The 16,737-nt window shown below is 35.9% G+C and overlaps 1 protein-coding gene across 1 annotated transcript; it reads right to left on the bottom strand.

The window, feature by feature from the left end:
* Positions 1 to 346: 346 nt before the first annotated feature.
* On the bottom strand, positions 347 to 16,729 carry LOC117915024. The gene is made up of 11 exons (XM_034830569.1): positions 16,679 to 16,729; positions 16,432 to 16,520; positions 16,191 to 16,344; positions 15,909 to 16,111; positions 13,325 to 13,539; positions 13,128 to 13,235; positions 4,698 to 4,819; positions 2,367 to 2,468; positions 1,672 to 1,759; positions 856 to 1,000; positions 347 to 627 (listed from the first exon to the last, which is right to left on the bottom strand). Exons 1-11 carry the CDS (start codon positions 16,703 to 16,705, stop codon positions 594 to 596), a joined length of 1,287 nt encoding a protein of 428 aa, XP_034686460.1. The 5' UTR covers positions 16,706 to 16,729; the 3' UTR covers positions 347 to 593.
* Between the last annotated feature and the right edge of the window lie 8 nt (positions 16,730 to 16,737).

The following is a 16,737-nucleotide window of genomic DNA, read 5'->3' as shown; positions in this document are numbered from 1 at the left end:
AACGTGTCAAAAATTTGGAAATTTTCAAAGAATCTTAATGGTCAAATAAATGAATTGAATTTGTGTCATTAGTTTTATTATATAGAATTTTTCAAGGAAGTTAAGTTAATAATTTTAATTTTGAAAATTAATTGTATTTGTAAAAATGTAGATGTATGATTATTACTATTGAAAGATTTGTTTTATTGAGAAATAAGAAATTTAATTTAGAAAAAAATATATGTTAGTTTGAAAGAAAATGTATATTATAATAAAAATAATTTGTGTGCAATTAAATATTTTTAAGGATGTGTATAAAAATAAGACTTAGAAAAAAAAATATGATAGTACAATAATAATAATGAGGGCGAACAGGGCAATTGATGAGCAACATATAGTTGAATCACTTGATCAAGGAAAACAGATTTGTTATACAGGCTAAAGACAAGCAGTAAAAGAACCATTGGCATATTTCAAGCCTTTTAAGAAGGTCGAATGCATGTGACAAGTTACAACAGCCTCCGGAATTCCAGATGCATATGTGCTTTCTTGTATGGCTTCACCTGTTGCTGCTTGGGTGTCGGCTTTCAGGCCAACAGTTTCAAGCGCAGCATTTAGGCCAATTGAAGTAGGCTCTGTTGTAAAACTCTGTGCACACGCGCGCACGCACACACAAAGTTAGCTTATTCTTGTTAGCCAGCTGGTAATGCTAACAAGCATGAACAAGTGCGTAAAATAACATCTAATGACATGATTTCCAGTAAGATGAATAACTGAAAGCCAAAGCTCCCAGTTACATATATTTATTCTTCTTTTGTGGTGAGATCAGGGCTAATCATAGAAAATAATCAGGCACAGTGACAAAATTTGTCATACCTTGCCGCAAAGCTCCTCCCTTCAGAACCCATGGTTGCACATAAACTGGATATTATCCACGGAGGAATGTAAGCATCCTTGATTTCAATGCTGTAGGAGAGACCAGCCGAAACACTTTCATTTGCTTCGTCTTTCATTTTGGATCCTTTAAGAGGAAAAGCAACATCATCAGCTCTCTTCAACTCCCTGCAATTGACCTGCAAAAGAAGGCCACTGCTGAAAAATTCCTAGCACCTACCCCACAGGAATTAGCAAGGAAAACCAAGCAACTAAAATTAATCATAATAAATATTTATCGTTGTACAAGTATTAAAATTTATAAAGAACCATTTTGCTCTAATTTCAAAGGATGACTACTCTGCTTCCAAGGTAATCGGTAATCCTATAAAAGAAAAGCAATGTATTCTGAGTAGGTTATATTAGATGAGAAGGCAGTAATACATGCATTGGACCTCTTCGTGTCAGATGCAGATACAAGGAAAGGTTGATAAATGATTATAACAATAAGAAAAGGTGGAATAAGGATTGATCAAAGTTACTTCAATCATGTTACAACAAAGTTCAGGGATCCTATTTGATGAAACTTTGAGAACACAAAGCAGTACCAGGGAAGCACTTGCCGTTAGAAGGTTCAAAGTTTTGGACTACCCTACCCATATGCACAGAAATAGTTTGGATGTATTTTCAATATGGTGGATCTAAACATCCAACTGTTGGCCACTGTTTATGCGAGAATCTGGCTGAGACGTATATTTGCTCTTGGAAATGCATTCATGGCCAAGGGAAACAATTAAATTTGAATAAAATTACACTTGCCTCTGGAGCAGAAAGAGCAGCATTCTGAAATGGAATAGGTGAATACAGAAGAGGAACATCCACACTTGTCAAGGAGGTCAAGAAAGATCTGGAAACAGCCATAAGAAATGAAGAACCCTTGACAATAAAAGAGAACAGAGATATAGACAAAGTACCTAACTTACTAGAGAGATGTAGTGCTTCAGACATTAGCTAGGTATTTACCTATAATTTAGCATAAAGTCATATAAAGCATGCACATTCTTGTTTCCACTGAAAGACAGCAAAGACTGTGGACTGTTATCCACATCAGATATGGAACCAAGACGTCAAGTCTGAATTGAAATGAGAATCACCAATGAGTGATAAATCACAAAGAACAACATCAGGAGAAGTAGGTATACTTCTGTAACTAAGGAGATTTTCATAATCAAATTTTGGAAAAGAAAAAAAAAAAAAAAAACAGTAATGGACATCACATCAAACATGAAGCTTTTTGGAACTGCTTCTTTATATTTTGCCCTTGCTGCTCATAAATTTGTCATAAACTAAATGCCTAAGAAAATCCCATTGAGGCAACTGTAACAAGCAAGTAGTCTAAGCAAGCATGGAAGTTCCACAAATGGCAGAGAAAGGCACCCCATGTTCTATTCCAGGCATAAGTTCAGCAAGGTGAAAGATAAAAGACTATCAAAATTAAAAGCATAGACAAAAACCTGGCCCAGATTGCGTTTCTCAATCTCCGAGAGCTCAACCAGGTCTTCAGTAGTGACTTGTTCTACTTTAGAACGGCAAAGAGGCATAGAGAAACAAACATCCTAGTTTTCATAATATACAGACAAAAGAAAAAGTTAGTTCACTGGATTAAAAAAATATTACAAACATGGAAAAAAATATATGTAAAATCCAAAACAGAGATTAATTAGTTAAAATGGTTAGCACTGCAAGCCCTTAATATCATAATCTCAGAGGTCCAACATCCTGAAAAGAAGAGAGCATATATGACAGGCACCAATTCATAAGCACATAACTCATTACATGGTTGCAAAGTTGGGGTTTGCCCACTAGGTTACCAAGATTTTCAACTTTGATCCGCATTTGAACCCATCATTATGCTGAATCAAAATGAAAAAATCAATTATTGTTCTGAGCTTCCATATTTGTTTCTGAGTTCTTTGAACCCAATTATATCAAATTGAAATCAGATACACTGCCCTAAAACAATCCAAGCAGCCCCTGATCGCACATGCAACAGATAGAAACAATCACAAATTATGTCTGCTTGCCACATATGTTACAAGGATTTAGTTGCAAGTATTAGATGCAGGGATGTGTTACACATCTAATCATTCAAATTCACAAACTCTAAGATACAAGGACTTGGCTGAAAGGAACTTAACAATGGTACAGATACTTGGACATGGTCAAAAGTCAAATATTTGAGTGCTTACTTAGATCTATATCTACTTTATTCGCCGTGGAATCCATAATATTACCCTTTAGCAATTCAAGTCATATTACTCCTACGCATGAAGGAAATGTACCAAAAAATTTAATTTATATCGTATGTCATGTTTTTTCATTGGAAATTTCAAATTTTGTTAATATACAATATGCATACATATTTCTTTCACTAATTTTATTTTATATCAATATATTTTTTATTATTTATCCATATCCATCCCTTTACTTTTATTTTATTACCTTTGTTTTGATTTATCATCTCTTTAAATGTTATTATTCTAAAAGTAACAAATTTATGCTAATGAAGTACCAAGAGACTTGTTTTCTATCACCCCACCTGCCCAGGTAGACCCCTTTTTTTTATCTTTAAATATCCTCATAAAAGCCCTTTTTTTCTCTTATCCTTGAATCTCCTCAACAACACTCAATTCCTTGTTTTTAGTTTGAATTCATCTCTTAAAGACCCAAGTTCCAAAAAATTTCACTTTAAAAATTACTGACAATTATCTAGTCCCAAGTAAAAAATAATAATAATATATCCCATGAGGATCCCACAACAATACCCCTGTCATTTTTGTCAACAAGGTTACTTTCAGCAAAATTGAGAATCCAGGTATCACCGCCTGTCACACATAGTCTCATGCATCCTTACCTAAATATAGAAATTTCTTTATTGATTAAAATTTTCTTTCATTTTCTTATATGAATCGAGAACTTACAAAATAAAAAATGAGAAGACAGTTAGGATTTTACTCCAAGTCAGCATAATATTGTACAAGAGCTTTGGTTTCTAAGGGGCAATAAGTTCGAACCTCATTGCTTGTTTAATCCCCATTATTGAGCCAAGTACAAGCAAGAGAAGGTTGCATGTCCAGTGGAACATTAAGGCTTTAGCCTAAGTCAACTTAACTTGATATACATTGTTGGCCTATTATATAAGACAAAATTATGAGAAAACCAAAAATAGAGAGCAGCCAATGCCTCACTAAAATCAAGGATGACAGTTTTTTTTTTTACTTGGTAAAAGTCAAACACGGTAAACCATCTGGCCAGCCAATCAAGGTCCCTGATAAATTATCTCTAATGATCTAACAGTTAGCCACTTGGTCAGCAGATCAAGGTCCTTAATAAATATCAACATTCTCAAAATCAATAAATTTGGTAATCATCTTAATTCCACAAGAATGGTTTAAAATTATCATTCCCAGATTAGCTTTGAAGTTTGCAGAAAGAACACAAAATATTTTGTCACTGCACTCATTTTTGTTACAATTTTATAAACCTCATATTTAAACCTCTAGCAAAGAAGCAGCAACTATTTCCAGGTTTTAAGTCAAAATAAGCACCCCCATGATTTCTATTTCAATGCCACTACCTCAGTTAATACCAAGTGCAAAAAAAAAAAAAGTAATATCTTATTTCAGGAACTAATTTTTACATTCAAACAGAAAAAACTCGAATTAGCATTTAGAGTGAGAAAAAACATATTTTCCACATGAAAATTGTTTATGAACATGTTCCATAAAGAGAAAATAAACTTCCTATCCATGCAAATTTTAAAAGATGAAAGAGATACATCTTACATGCTCTCTCAACAATGACCTTAAGCCTCTTGTTGACTGGGAGATATAAGCATTAGAGAACTGTTTCGTTCCTCCTAAGCCGTCACCACCAGCAAACACCACCACAATTTGTGAAGTACAAACTAGAAAGTTTCCAATAAAACAGAAAAATCAGTGTATAGTGTGATATACAAAATAAATTTAACTAATAAAAAAACCCTAAAAAAACAAAAGGCAAGACAAAGAAAGAACAAAACCCCAAAAAAAAGGGGAGAGCATAAAAATCCAAAATGAATGGATCATGCACATTTTGCTCCTATTACAACCTGAACGACCAAAAGGCTCTAACATTATGGTCCACATAAGTCATGGTGTAGGGCATTCTAAGGAGAAAGAAAGAAGTTTCTTACAATTTCAATGTTATAATTAGAGCTTCCAGAGAATAATAAATAAACTCTAGAGTACACAAACAAAAATAATATGATGAAATCACCACATCTCTAAATTGCTTTATATGTAATTTATGTACTGAAAATTCCTAAAGAAAAATAGGAAAGAAACTAGCCATTGCAAAAGCATGGCCTAGGCAAGCCAAATTGCCAAAGAAATTGTAGTGGTTATGAAGCAGCAAATGTAGTTACAGTGTCATAACACTACAATATGTAAACCAGTGATGAATTGTCAGCCCCTACCACATGATTATATGAACAAGATCATTATGAATATTCAAAACCATCAAGAATCAAGATAGACCTTCAAGCTAGATGTAAGGAACATGTGAAAATGATTGTGTATGGAAGATGTGAGAATGATAGATGACAACTAGCTGTCTTCATACTCAGCAATGGGCATAAAAGGAAAAAAAAACTCCTGTTTTTTCATGGGATTGAAAAATGTCAGTGGTTTCTCCTGGAGATAAGTGTTGGTTTGGCGTTGAATCAAAGAGCTTTGAGGATTTAATCGAGGAGACCAAAAGGAAGGTGATTGGGAAGATTTGTGAAAGGGGTCCAAACTTTTCATCATCTATTAGATTCAGTGGGGTAAGGGCTTGGCTTTGCTGGTGGAAGGGGCTGAGACCTGCTGTGCTCTCAAAGATGGGGAGCTTTTCAGAAAGTCTTGGGTGGAGTGGGGTAGACACCATTTGCTAGATTTGAGCAATAATAGGAGCAAGGCGGTTTCTACTTTGTTCTATTTAGGAAGTGGAAGGAAAAAAGTTTTCCTTGGTGTTTCCTAAAGGAAGGGGATTCGTAGGGGGGTGGAAAATCCTGTCTAGCAAGCTAAGAAGCCTTGGTGTTTCCACGACCCTAAGGAGAGTGGAGGAGCCAAAGCTACCTCTTCGAAGGGGTTGGTTCTTAGAGGGGTGATGATGGGAATGAGTACTCGGTAGCAGAGGTGGAGATCTCTAGTTCTTCTGAATAGTGTAACACTCCATGGATTGAAATAAAAAAGGAGGTGATCAACAAAAACAAGGAAGTCTTGAACAGGAATCTTGAGGGAAGATGGGGGGGCTTTTTGACCAGCCTCCTAACCTTGTCTCTCTTAGGAACTAGGCATAGTTCAATTGGAAGTTGAAAGGAAAACTCCACTTAGCATTGTTGGGAGGATCCCTTATTCTGTTCAAGTTTGAAGATGTAGTTGAAGCTAAGAGGGTGTTCCACTCGGGGGTGAAATGGTTCAATGGAAAAAGTCTTCCACTAAAGTGGTGGAATCCATCTATGGGTTGCCTCATGGAGGCAAGGGATGTTCGAGAGGTGTGGGTAAGGGTTTTGGGCCTTCCCTTGCATCTTTGGGGAAAAGGTTTGTTCAAAAGATTAGGAGAAGCTTATGAGAGTCTTGTGGCTATCGATGAGGATACGACGGAGTGTAGGAATTCGCAATGGGCGAGGATTCTTCCTAGGATCAAGGGAAGTTACCTAGTTCTTTGTAGGTGATGGTGGGTTCCTCTTGTTTCACGATTCAGTTATGGTGGGAGATTCCTCCATGGAAGAGTGAGGTGTAGTCTTCTCAAAGTTGCAAAGAGGGGAGGGTAGGAGAAGAGGGTAGGGTAAGGTCACGCACTTGTCTGAAGTGTGGAAGAAGGGTTTTTTGAAAAAGTGGAAGCCCAAGTGTCATCTCTTGATCCATCAAACTCTACATCCTCTTGTTTCGCAATTCAATTGTGGTGGGAGATTCCTCCATTGAAGAGTGAGGTGCAGTCTTCTCAGAGTTGTAGAGAAACGAGGGTAGAAAAAGAGAGTAGGGCAAGGTCATGCGCCTATTTGAGAGTGAAAGAATGGTTTCTAAAAGAGTGGAAGCTCAAGTGTTGTCTCTCAATCCATCGAACTCTACAAAAAGAAAAAGTGGTACCCAAAAAGATGGGAATCAAAGTTTCTACAAAAACCCATCCTTCCCCTTCTATCGTTGGGGAGGAGCCATGTGGGTTAGTAGATGAGGCCTTGGCCTTTTTGTTGGGCCTTAGGTCAAGTTAGGCTCTATGGAGATGGAGGGGGCCAAAGATCAACTTTGGATAGGCCCAAGCTCCTTTTAAAGTGGGTCAGGTGAGCTTTAAAAATGGAAGGGAGATGGGCCTCAAGGCTACTACCATTGAGTCCACTCCTTTCGTGCTCTCCAGAAAAAAAAGAGGTTGTTGGAGCCCTAGTAGCCTGTTAATCGCTTCTAATCCTTGCATGTCAAAGTTGCCTTCCATGGAGACAATGATAAGCCTTTAGCCAACAAAGCTATTTTAGATAAAGCACTCAGATTTCAAGGTACGCTCTCTTGGACTCAATCCTGGAGAAGGGCCTTCTTCTTCTTCTACTCCTTTCTAGGTGACGAGAAACTACAATCAAGGAGTCTGCTAAGAGATCATGGGTATTGAGCGGGGAGAAGATTTTTCTGAGTTGGGAGGGGAAGTGTTGGAAATTTTGGTTGATGCTGTGAAAAAGCCTCTATCAATGGTTTTTCAAGATGGCTAAGTTGTGGTCTTCCTAGAGAATTTTTCCCCCAATCAAGAGAGTGGAGTTGAGTCGGGGGTAACGATGCTTCAGCCTCAACTCAAGAGGTGGGATCCAATGGTGTGGAATGCAAGGACCCGCTTTCAAACAAGGACTTCACCAAGCTAGTAGATTTTAATAGATTTTTGGGGATGCCGATTCAGGGGTTTGAAAAGGAAATCTAGTCTTTGTTGAGGAAGTTAAAGAGGAAAGTTAGATGTGGGATTCCTAGTAGAGGGGGAAGAAGAAATGTGTGTCCTCCTCTCATTTCAAAAGGGAGCTAAGGAGACTAGATTGTTCAATCAATTATGAAAGTTCATTGCTCTCTTCTAGAAGGAATGGTAGGAACAATTAGGATTTGGTTCCAATTGATTGATGAAGATTAAAATCCTTTCCTGGAATGTACGAGAACTCAACGATGAGAAAAAAAGGAAATTGATCAAGTCTGTGGTTATGACTCAGAAGGTAGATCTAGTTTGCCTTCTAGAGACTAAGGTGCAAGAGATGAAGTTACAGGTGGTAAGAAGCTTAGGTGTTGGAAGGTTTTTGAACTAAGGTGCAATTGATGCTAGAGGAGCGTCAAGATGCATTTTGATTTTTTAGGACAATAGAGTTTTGGACCTATTGCAGTGGAGTGTGGTGGGTTCTCCATTTCATGTCACTTTAGAAATGTTGAAGATGATTTTGTCTGGGTGTTCATAGGAGTCTATGATCTAGTTTTAATGGGGAAAAAAAGGATTTCGGGGATGAATTGGGAGCTATCAAAGGTCTATGGGATGATCCCTAGTGCATAGAAGGTATTTTAACCTTGTTAGATTTCCAAGGGAAAGAATGAACAAATTCAGATTTATGACAGATATGAGGAGGGTCTTAGATGTCATAAAGGAGTTGAGTTTGAAGGACCTTCCTCTTTCTGGAGATTCATTCACATGGTGTGATGGTTTAATTCTCAAGCAGCTTCTAGGTTGGACTGCTTCTTAGTCTCTGATGAGTAGGATAACCATTTTTTGAGTATTTCTCAATTCGCTTTCCTAGGCTAGCTTTTGACCATTGTCCCATTATTCTGAGGGTGGAGGAGTCAAAAGTGTAAGATCCCCTTTAGATCTGAGAATATGTGGCTTTTGACTGATGGCTTCAAAGAGCTTGTGAGAAATTGGTGGACTGGGTATACGGTTACTAGCTTTAGCAATCACTGCCTCATTAAGAAATTAAAAGCTCTTAAAAGGGATCTTAGAGTGTGGAAAAAAGAAGGTTTTAGCAATGTCTTCTTTAACAAATCATAAGCCTTTTCTTGTGTTCAATTCTAAGACTCTAAGAGAGAATGTCGTCTTTCTCTTGAGGAGGCAGAGGCTAAAAAGGGCGCCTTTGAGGATTATAAGAAGTGGGTTTTATTGGAAGAAACTTCATGGAGACAAAAATCTAGGAAATTTGGTTAAGAGATGGAGACAAGAACACCAAGTTTTTTCACAGATGGCCAATGCTCATGCAAGAAGGAATTTGTTAACCAAGGTGAGAACAAATGGGGTTACTCTAATTGATGATGAGGAGATTAAAGCTAGGGTGTGCAATGCCAATCATACTCTTCTCTTGGAAACAGGGGATTGGAGACCGAGTGTAAGGGTTTACGCTTTGAAGTGTTGGGGTAAGATAGATCCAAAAGTCTAGAGGTTCCTTTTTCAAAGGGGAAGTTTTTGAAGCCCTGAGTAGTCTCTCTGGTGGTAAAGCTCTAGGTCCAGACAGTTTTAACATGGCTTTTTGACATTTTTGTTGGGATTTTACCAAACCGGAGATCATACCTTTCTTTAAAGAGTTCTTTCTTCATGGCACATTCCAAAGAAACCTAAATTCCACCTTCTTGGTTTTGATTCCAAAAAAGGGAGAGCAAAGATTTGAAAGACTTTAGACCAATTAGTTTGGTTGAGGGTTTGTATAAGCTATTAGTCAAAGTTTTGGCAAATAAGGTAAAGATAACAACAGGGGAAGTGAAATCAACATGCCTTCATTCAAGGTAGACAAATTTTAGACACTATGGTCAGTGCTATTAAGGTTGTTGACTCTAGGTTAAAGAGCAATATTCCTGGTTTCCTTTGAAAAATGGACATTGAGAAGGTTTATGATCATGTCAATTGGGATTTATTTCTATCAGTTATGTCCAAAGTGGGGTTTGGGCAAAGGTGGATAAGTTAGATCAATTGGTATATTTCCATAGCTAGCTTTTCTGTTCATATCAATAGAACCTCTTCATGCTTTTTTCACAGTTTTAGGGGCTTAAGACAAGGCGACTTGCTATCCCCCTATCTATTAATTTTGGTTATGGAGGCTCTTAGTCAGTTGTTGTTCCCAGCCAAATGCAATGACTTCATTTTAAGGTTTAAGGTGGAAAGGAGAAGTGGAGAAAGGAGGGATGTGTCCCATTTTCTGTTTGTCGACGACACATTAATCTTTTGTAAGGCCAACAGTGACCAGTTGAGATATTTGAGTTGTCAATGTGGTTCGAGATGCTTTCTGAATTAAAAGCAAATATGGATAAAGTGAGGTTATTCTTGTAAGGGCCTAAAGACTTTGGAGAATGATGCTTTGGTGATGGGGTGTAGAGTAGGGAAGCTTCCCACTTCTTATTTGGGTCTTCCTTTGGATGCCCCTTTTAAATCTCGTAGGGTTGGGATGCAGTGGAACAGAGATTCAGAAAAAAAATTAACAATGTGAAAAAGGCGATACATATCTAAGGGTGGGAGGCTTACCTTGATTAAAAAAAAAAAAAAAGTGTGCAAGACTCGAAAAGATCCAACGGGATTTTTTATGGGGTGGTGGTGCTCTAAAGAGAAGGCCTCGTTTGGTGAATTGGAATTTGGTTTGTGGAAATAAGGAGGGAAGCTTAGGAATTCATAGTCTTGTGGCCCTTAATAAAGCCTTGGTAAGTGGAGTTGGAGATTTGCAGAAGAAAGAGAGTTGGCCCCTTTGAAAACAAATTATCATTGGAAGTTTGGAGTAGAGAAAGGGGTTAGTGTTCAAAAGGAGTAAGAGGAGGTCATGGTGTGGTGATGTGGAAAGCCATCAGAAATGAATGAGAGGACATAAGAAGTTGATCCCACTTGATAGCTGGGAATGAGAGAAGGGTTAAGTTTTGGAAAGACTTTTGGTGTGAAGACCAACCCTTGAAAGAAGCTTTCCCTAGCTTATTTCTATGGCAATAAACAAACACAATTAGGTCTCAAAAGCTTGGGAGGAGAGAGGGGATTTAGGTAGCTGGAGACCCGCTTTTCAAGATATCTTAATGATTAAGAGATGGGAGAAGTTGAGTCTTTGTTTTGCAAGCTTCAACCCTTTGTTATGAGAAGAAAAGTGGACGACATTCTGAGTTAGAGAGAGAGTAAGAATGGCAAATTTTAAGTTAGCTCCCTTTATGGCTCTTATACGAGGGTATCTAGAGATCAATTTTCCTGGAATATTATTTAGAGGTCTTGGGCTCTAGGAAGGGTGAGCTTTTTTGCTTAGGAAGTGTCTTGGAGCATAATTTTGACTCTCAACTAGTTGAAAAGAAAGGGATGGAATATTTCGAATAGATGCTACTTGTGCAAAGAAGAGGAGGAAACCACTAACCACCTAATTTTGTTCTATGGCAAGGCTAAAATGTTGTGGAACTTGATTTATTCCATTTTCGGTGTGCAGTGGGTTATGCATTCCTCAATTAGGAAGAGTGCATGGAAGGCTGCTCTCTTAAGTTTAATGTGGAATTTATGGAAGGAAAGGAATGGAAGAGCTTTCAATGTCATTGAGTGGTCCAACCAAGCAATTAAATCTTTTTTCATATATACTTTTGTGAATTGGGCTAGGGTGCATATAGAGGACCACACTTTGTCTATGATTGATTTTATAGATTGGTTGTTTGTCAAGTAAGGAGAAGGCATTTCCTTGTCTTCTTATTGCTTAGCTTTTTTGAGGCATGTGTGTATACTTTGTATGTACTGTTTTCGCCCTTTTTAGGCTTTTCTAATGCAAGCCCATTTATTACCAATGAAAAAAAAAAAGCAATGGGCATAAAAGAATACATGGAGTGGGACTACACCAACTCAATCATGACATAGATGATGATTTCAAGCACCCAAAAATTTTGCGTTGTATCAAGTAGGAATGCATTGTACTTCTCATTTAATTTTGTTGTTCATTTGTTTCCAGCATGGTATTTTGATCAACAAAAGGGAAAATACCAATGTTAGTATGCATGTCAAATTATCACAAAAAGCTCTCAAAAAGATACTTTGCTCCATAAGCATCTTGAACCTATAATATGTCAATCTTTTATCAAAAGGTATTGTTTATGTATTATTAATGTTAGAGATAGTAAGACAAAGAGAAGTAAATTCGGGAAGACATGACATCAGAAGGACTATCACATATAATGTGGTGTATTGTGTCAGACTATATTATTTCATGTGAATGACTATCATAATATTCCACAAGATTCTGTGTTAGAATTACAAAGTAGAATAGACTCCATGATTTTTTTATGATATAGTCTTCAATGTGTTATCCTGTCATCTATCTAAACCTGGTTTTGGTCAACATGAATGCAATTTAGTTTCCAAATTTTCTCTAAGCTAAGATTTTCCTTTCCATACAAATTCCCACATTTCATGACATAATCTTCACTCAATTATATGGTGATAAATTTAAACCCAATTTTGTTTAATCAATGCAATTAAGTCTTCGAATTTTCTAAGATTTTAGAATTTAGACTTCTAAATTATTATAAATTTTGAGGTTTAACTAAAAGTATACTTTCTTTCTTTTTTCATACAAATCACCAAAAATATTTCTCAACGATGACATTGGCATAAACATAGATATATTAACATTATTATACTTAGGAACCACGAAATGTCCACTAAACCAACATTTGTAGCCTTGAGTTCGACATTAACAAATTATTAAATTTCAAAACTATAGCCAATTTGCTTCAAATTCATAAAATAATCAACATTGTTGTGACTCCTCCCACAAGAGAGGGGAAAAAAGGGCACTAATGCACAAAGTAACAAACAACTTATTTTTCTCCATGTAATATTATTATCTTTTGTTCCAACTCCTCCAACAAGAGGAAGAAAAAAAAGCACTAATGCACAAACTAACAAACAGCTTATTTTTCTCTATATAATACTATCTTTTCCCTTTTTATAAGAATTAGTACACCAAATAATTGCAATGCCAGGAAGAACAAAGAGAACATAAATACTCACAGAAATTTCATCACAACGACAAAGACCATGGTATTCCAAAAACCAAACAGCAACTGGCCAAAGCAATTGAGCCCAAAACATAAACTAATACTTCAGGTAACGCAAGAAAAGATCATTCACCATAAGGGATTAAAAGGGTATTCTATTAATCTGCAGGTTGCTCCATATGAACAAGATATGAAATCTTACAAGAACTTACGTAAAATTGAAAACTACTATGAAGCATGGAAGAAGGTAATTACCATAGAAGATATTACAGATATTCTTTCTAAGCATGTAATAGAGACTTCGAAATGAGTCTTCCCATACTAGTTGTCGTTTGATTAAGAAATCCGTTTCCACTAAATTGACTAAGAAAATATGTTGTAAGAAAACTTGAGGAAAAGAAAGGAAAAGAAAAACTTAAATTTCATACTAATAAAATATTTGGTTCACAAACCTCCATCTGCAGCAGATAAGGTCCATGCTGATATGACAGAAGGTGGTAGAGAAGACTGAGGGTGCACCCATGAGTGCAAAGCTCTATAATTGAATATTTGGGCAGTGGAAGTGATCCCAGAGGAGCAGCTAATATTTTGATCCTTGGAACAACCAAATTGAGGTGTAGATAGGGTTGTACCATTGTAAGTAGCAGACATGTTCAATCTATGAAACCTAGGAATGGCAAAACGAGATAAGGTTGATTAGCTAAAATCACCTTCTACGAAAACCTAATGCTAAGTGTGGTGGAATATACATTAGTCCATACATAGATTATGCAACAATTTGCATACACATAACCCATATATATGGCAAAATCATCGTTTTCTGAATATTTTATTAATGCATAACCTTGTAATGCTTACAAATACCAACACAATATAGAACCAATGATCTAGGAATAAATATAAAAAGAATAGATGATATCAAATGAAATCAGAATAGTCTGGACATAATTCAATGATATTTCTTCAAGTCAAATATTAGTACAAAAATTTGTTGTTCAAGGAAAAATAGCAACTGTGTCCAAAAGCAGAAATATAAGTGGGTTAATTAAATGTTAGCACCGAAGTATGAATTTTTTAAAAATTGATTCGACAGAAAGAAAAAAAAAAAAAGAGATCTAAATACTTCAGCAAAAGAGCATCAAAATATTACAAAAGAAAATCCAACACCGTCAACACTTAGCTGGCAAATATGATATTCTCTCAAAATTTCAATTAACATAATTTTAGTTTTGTGGGAGAGACATCTAGACAAGTGAAATAGGTTATTTAGAAAAAATTCACAGCAATTTGAATGTAAATCACACTCAAGCCTGAATCATTCCCCGTGGCGAAACAATAACATGCCTATGCCCCAGAAAGTTATGAAAAAAGGAAGTTGCTACTGAAGCTTGTAAAATTTTGTTCATAAATAAAAATTTTAGATTACTTCTTTCTTCTACAACATCTTCTATACACAGATAACCAATAGCTTTGAATACGATAGATTACCAAAGAATTGCACTGACAAATTCATTATAGTTAAAGTTTCCATCATATAGCATTAAACAAAGTGCACTACCAGCCACCTAAACAATAAAACAAACCCATTATCTTATCTTCACATTCCTGAAAATCAGAAAAAACAAAAGTTATGTCGAATTGTACTTCTCTCAATATTGCATCAGTCCAGTTTTTCAGTAAATTGGTATGGTATAGATAATTTTCAAGAATGGAGTAAGCATGAGACTAGCCAGACATGAAATTTAATTTGAAGGGAATAACCAATATAAATGAGTAATCAAGTTTAGGCATACAAGTTAGTCAAATCTTACCATCAAAAATAAAAATAAAACAAATGGACGCCAGTCATCATTCTCCAAACCACTCGAGTGCAATTACGTATTTAAAGACCATATCCTCAATCAATTTATGTAGTTGTCCAATTAGTAATTTTGTTTTTGCGTATGTGACTGCATTGTTAATAAATTTTGTATGCGCTACTTATTGTGTTACATGTTTCTGAAAACCTCATCCAATGACATAAGGAAATCTATTTAAATAAGTCACAGCAACAACATATCATTTACCTGCAGTTAAGCCTGGTATAATCTTGATAAAACCTTAAATCTTAAAAAGAAAATAAAAAAACATTTGGCATGATAAGAATGAGCACAGTAAAAGCATTTAAAAAAAGAAAAGAAAAAGATATTACACACTAAGAGCATCTCCAATGCAAATAGATAAAACAACAAATGCCAAACTTATTTTCTGGCAATGGTAATTGCTCTCCAGCTTAAATATTAAACTAACGATGCCAAATTTTAGCACCAGACTCACAATGCAATCAACCACCATTCTCCAACCAAATGCCAAAGATGGCATTGCATTTGGCAATGCTAAAAGGAAAGCCAAATAATGACAGCTCCCATTGGAGTGCTAATATTTAAAAATTTAGTTGTTTTTTGGCGTGCACACACACACACACACACATATATATAAACTACTTTGGTATTGCATTAGAGATGCTCTAAGCATGGATACAAGTGAACGAGTTGCTTCTTCTAAGCTATGCAATTTAGTATAAAAAATAGATGAACTAGCCAGACTCATAATTTTCAGATATTATATAATTTATATATAAAAGTAAATATTGATATGTTATTGTGTCCTTGTGATTGTATCCTGCCTTTTGAGGATATATATTTTTTATCAGAAACAATAAATGTATTAAGTATAAAGGAACACAAAAGAAGGACGAGGAATCCTCCTAAAAATACAACAGACTTATTGATGCTACATTGTTTTTCATAGAATGTATTTTATGGTAGTCATCCTAAACCACCAAAAACCCTTATCTAGGCTTCTCAAGTGAATGATTTAAGTTCAACACCAGTTTCATGCATCAGATCACGTCCAAAAAAAATTCCAGATGAAAATAGAGTAAAGATGAGGAAGCATTATTTTTCACCCTTAAAGTAAAGAAAACAATCTCTAGAAACAGGTAAGATGTGTAACTGTGATGAGAACCAACAACACAGAACATACCAGCACACTCACCAGTTCACAGAGGAAGAAGACACTATCTGCATATTAGTTTTTAATGTAAAATCCAGTGGGGCCTTCTGCCCAGGAATATGAAATTCAGAGCAGAAATGGCCAGAAGAGATTGAAGTAAAATTGCCGAACTTTTCAGAAGAATCAGCAGCTAAACCAGAAAAAGCACGGGGTTCACAGGCAACCAGTCCTTTTAATGCTTTATCCTGTGAAAATAAATAGATTTATATTCTGACACAGAACTTTCTTCAAGTAAATAAAAGGGGAAAATGCTAACAAAAATACCATATCAACAACAGCCATTTCAGATATCCTCTCACTACCAAGTGATAATTCAGCCACACTACGAAATGTGCTTTGACTGCACTTTTCAGCATATTCACAATCTTGCCTTGTACCATCTTTGGAAACTGCAGCTGAAGCCACAGTATTGTCTTGACTGATAGAAATAAGAAATTGAATAAATAAGAAAAAAGCAAACAATTTATCAAGTATAAACAAGGTACACCATCCTGGAAATGTATACCATGAAAGTTGTGGATGACTCTTGACAACTGAATTCAAAGAAACACAGATATTCTTCAAGCAGCCAGCTGGTGCAGCTGAAATATCTTCCTGCATATATTAAAAAATTGAATAAATTAAGACAGAAATAATGCATGGTAAATTGCATGGCACATTCAAGATCTTACAGATTAGTGATTTGACAGTTCTAACATGTTACAGTAAACATACTTGATAATAAATCAATTTTAGATGAAAAAGTATTGTACCTTAGCATTTTCTTTTCCAGAAAGCATCCTAAACCTAGACTTTTTGGCAGGAAAAACTC

This window comes from Vitis riparia, chromosome 5 (genome assembly GCF_004353265.1).
Source record: "Vitis riparia cultivar Riparia Gloire de Montpellier isolate 1030 chromosome 5, EGFV_Vit.rip_1.0, whole genome shotgun sequence".
NCBI classification, from domain to species: Eukaryota; Viridiplantae; Streptophyta; class Magnoliopsida; order Vitales; family Vitaceae; genus Vitis; species Vitis riparia.
This window is presented reverse-complemented; position numbering and strand designations above follow the sequence as displayed.